Raw genomic sequence first — 4,001 nt, forward strand, 5'->3', positions numbered from 1 at the left:
CGTAGACTTTTGGATCGACACAAAAATAAAAAATAAAAAACCGCTGACAGCTCCATTTACCCAAGCAAAAAATGTTACTTTTTTTACTTGGGAAATTCAGCAAAGAGTGAAGCAATAAAAAGAAAAATCAAATTTTTCTGGTTTTTTTTGTTGGGTGTTACTGGTCAGCACAGGGGTCATTGATTGTTACCATGGTAACATCGGTCTTCGGTGAGAGTTAGCCTGGGTGTAAGGCGTCTAATGTTTTTGACTTAAAATTAGTCATTTATCTTGTGAAATATGAATTCCTGAGTTTACGACAGGATATTCGCTTTGTGTCACCAGCTGTGTCCGCCCTTACTGCTGCGTCACAAAGCGCGGCTGTCGCCTGGCAACCGTGACAGAACAGTAGCTTCTGATTCAGAAAAACAGAGTGTTAAAGGCCGGTGGTTTTTACAGTTGTACCGTTAACTGTTGAACGGAGCTCAAACCCAATGCTAGAATTTTAAGTTGTTATCCTCAGGCTCTAAGAAAAATCAACTACAACTACCGAAATGCATTTCAATAAGAAAAACAAATACAAAACATGATTCACAGAAATAATGCTGAAATAATTCAAAAATGATAATAAAATAAATTTGTAGTTAGTTTATAGCATCCGGAGTAAGTATGGATTATCCCCAGAGTGGACTGGGCCGGTGTAGGGCTTCTGACCTCTAGGGGGCGTCCAAACTCCCGCCAACTATGACCTCATTTTTTTTTTTTAAATCACAGAAATCAATTGAGTGTGTGTGGTTTTATTTTTTTATATGAACCAATGAATTAAGAGTTAATTTATTTGCATATAAAAATGTCATGATCAGTATGCTGGCTATGTCTGTATCCTGAGGTCAGAGGTCAGAGGTCAGGTGGTGACCCCGGGAATGTAGCGTCAAAGCCGGCTGGTTGCTAACAAGTTGCTAAAGACGCCTCTTAAAACGTCATGGGAAATAAACGGTGGAGCGGGGGAGAAGCAGATGGAAAGGCGGGAAAAGATTCAGAGAAACTGGAAGTTGAACAAACAAATAAACAAACCATCCATCTCGCCTTTTTTTTTTTTTTTTCAAAAGCCGGCCACTCGTCTTGCTAGCATTAGCATTAGCATTAGCCCGGAGAGGACGATGCTAACGTGGCTGAGGAGGACAGTAACGGCAGCCGTTAACGTTAGTTCAGCCAATGCCCTGCCACCTGCTTACCTGCCCCACCCTCATCTACACCTGAGACAGTGACCAGTTTATCAGCCCCGAAATGTATTTATTTTTATTCACTTTTTTACCTTTTTTCCCGCATTGCGAGAATTAAAAATGAATGGAGAGCAAGGACGAGGAAACGCCTTCTCAACACTGACAGTCAGACACCAGGACGTTTACAGATGTGGAGGATGTTTTCAGGGAGAAAAAGCCAGAAAGAAGAGCATTACATGAGGTAGGCTTTCTCTCATATTATCATTCACACATTATGGGCCATCCTAATTAAAGTTTTTTATAATATTCTCTGTTGTTTTAATACAATGAGAAGTAGTTTAGCTTGATTTGTTTTGGAAACATTTGACTATTGTGTCATTGCGTCTCTGAACCAGGATGGTTGATATGGTGGAAATCCAGTACGATACAGTTACATACATTCATTGTTGTAGGTCTGCATAAGCAGAGCAGTATGAATGGATGTGTGTTTATGTTGTGGAAGTGGGGCAGCATCTGCTTGCATAAGCCATTCAGCATCACATTGTAGACTTATATGTTTATACTGGTGTCGCTGGCTCAGGAAAGTACTGTACAATCATGTGGTGTAAATCCTGTATGAGAGAGTGTATCTACAGGTGTTGACATTGTCCCTCAGGTTGTGATCATAGGCTGTAACCTGTCAGGTGTAAATCCTGTATAACCTACATGTAGGGCTGAATGATATGCAAAATAAATATCATACTGCGATTATTATGGTAGATATTGTGATATACAATGTCAGATTGGTCATTTTTGCATTTCATTTTCACTGAAAAGAAAATGTAAAACTTTATCCTAAGAAGTGTAGCTCCTGTGACTTTGATATTGCACTTGGCCGTATTGTGAGTTCAATAATATTTTGATTAATTGTTCAGCTCTAGCTACAGGTGTTGGCAACAGATAGTTACCTCCACTGAGAACCTGTAATTCAAAACCTTTGATTACAAGTGTAGGGGGGGGGGGGCGCTTCCAAGATTTTGTGCCCAGGGGCTTCTGCTCTCTTAATCTGGGGCTGATCCAGAGGACTGTGTTTCTGTGATGAAGAACACTGAGGAAGACGCTAAGCTTTGTCTTCTGTGAAGCATTGTACGAATGTGTGAGTCAAACTGAACGTGGATTTAGTTTATCTGTTGTGGACAGTGACATTATTCTTGTTTATGTGTTCCAGATTTAGCCAAAGGGATTTTCATCCTTCAGTGCTTCTGCAATTCAATGTTAAAAGTAAAAAAACAAAATAAAAAGTTAAAATCACACAGATGAAAATCAACCTTACAAACCCTCAGCACCAACAACCTCGACAGTCCTGCCATAGAGTGAGCATGTCACATGATAGATTTGTGTAGAATTATATCTCATAATGGTTTAGTGCAGTAAGATTAATTTATTCAAAGAAGTGAAGGAAGCTCCTCCTCAGCCGAGAAGAGAGACAGTCATTCAGACCAGCATGACCCACATACTGCACAACATGATGCTTTCTGACCGTGACAGTGATCGTCAATAAGATAACGATGTTGGAAACGAGCCAGTCAGCAGAAATGATGTGTGATCTCACACAGCTGGAAAAACAGCTGTCTGAGAACGGCTCCCACGCTGTCACGTTTATAGGTGTAATAAAATATGTGTCAGGGTTGACTTAGTGACGGCTCACCTGGCTGTAGTGAGATTTCTTCCTCTCTATCTTGGAGTCTGAGTCCGTCTGGACCTGAGTCAGCAGAGAGTGGTCGAAGGTCTTTGACCTGGTGACGACGAGAACAATACACAGAGAGGAATTAACTTGTTATGCAACTAATACGGCATTATATAAATCATTATATTACTGCTTACACGTCTGTCTGTGACCCTTTGTACTCTAATTCAAATGTATTTATATATTATCTATACGCTGTATATTTATACAACTCTACTTTATCAGCGTAACCTGATAAAAGGACCACAAAAAGTCAACATCATGCTTTTACTTTATTCAACAGAGCAGTGCAAAAAACTCTGGGTTGTAATCTCAAATAAAAATGGATATGAGAACCACAAAGTATTCTCTATTTTGAGATGACATAATTAAGAACCAATAACTAACTAAAACATACAAAAACAAACCCTATCCTGTTGTTTACCTGACCAACGCTGGTTTCCTCTGGCCTGAGAGCTCCCGTTTCTCCTGGTCAGCAGCCTGCAGAGACTCAAAGACCATCCTCCCATTTCTGTGACGCTCCTCCGCCACGTTCTCTAAATCTGAACTACAGACAACAGGAAGTTCCTTGTTTAGCAGGAGCAGAGTAAGAACATATAGAGGTGGGAATGCAGGGATCATTCTGTATCACTACACGCCATCAGTTTGTAATGCAGCCTGGCTCTTTCTTATGAAAACTTTCCATGTGGGCTAGCTGCTAGCCTTGCTGCCGCTAGTGTTTGCCCAGCTTGTTTCTCTGATAACTTCAGATCCAGGCTGATCCGGGCAAGACGTAAAAACTATGTTGTAAAAATGTGGCTTAAAACTGGATAAAAAGTTTATTTTGATGCTTTCGGCAGAAAACCACAACACTGACAGAAGGAGATACGACAGGTGACCAGACGAAACAGGCCGTTACTTTGATGAGAACAACTGATTTCTCTGTGTTTGAAAGTTGCTGGAAACATTTGGGATAATGTAAAAACACAACTCAACAAAATATATATCATAGGTCTGGTCATTGTTAGACATCTTAATGTGGAAAACACATATTATACCTGAAGTATCCTTAACATTTGGTACTTAAGATGAGC

At 40.2% G+C, this 4,001-nt stretch overlaps 1 protein-coding gene across 5 annotated transcripts in view; it reads right to left on the minus strand.

The window, feature by feature from the left end:
* Positions 1-4,001, minus strand: part of LOC111649128 (GRAM domain-containing protein 2B-like) — a 13,689-nt gene that overhangs the window by 4,933 nt on the left and 4,755 nt on the right. For 4 of the 5 annotated variants that reach the window (XM_023398891.2, XM_023398889.2, XM_023398890.2 and 1 more), the window contains exons 2-3: positions 3,353-3,475; positions 2,890-2,977 (exon numbers count right to left, since the gene is read on the minus strand). In XM_023398891.2, the coding sequence (XP_023254659.1) occupies positions 2,890-2,977; positions 3,353-3,475 (211 nt within the window). The remainder of the gene's footprint in view (positions 1-2,889; positions 2,978-3,352; positions 3,476-4,001) is intronic. The other variant, XM_087171865.1, reaches the window with a different exon arrangement.

This window comes from Seriola lalandi, unplaced genomic scaffold (assembly GCF_002814215.2).
Source record: "Seriola lalandi dorsalis isolate HSWRI2012SDOR001 ecotype SW California unplaced genomic scaffold, Sedor1 jcf7180002050004, whole genome shotgun sequence".
In the NCBI taxonomy this organism is placed as follows: domain Eukaryota; kingdom Metazoa; phylum Chordata; class Actinopteri; order Carangiformes; family Carangidae; genus Seriola; species Seriola lalandi.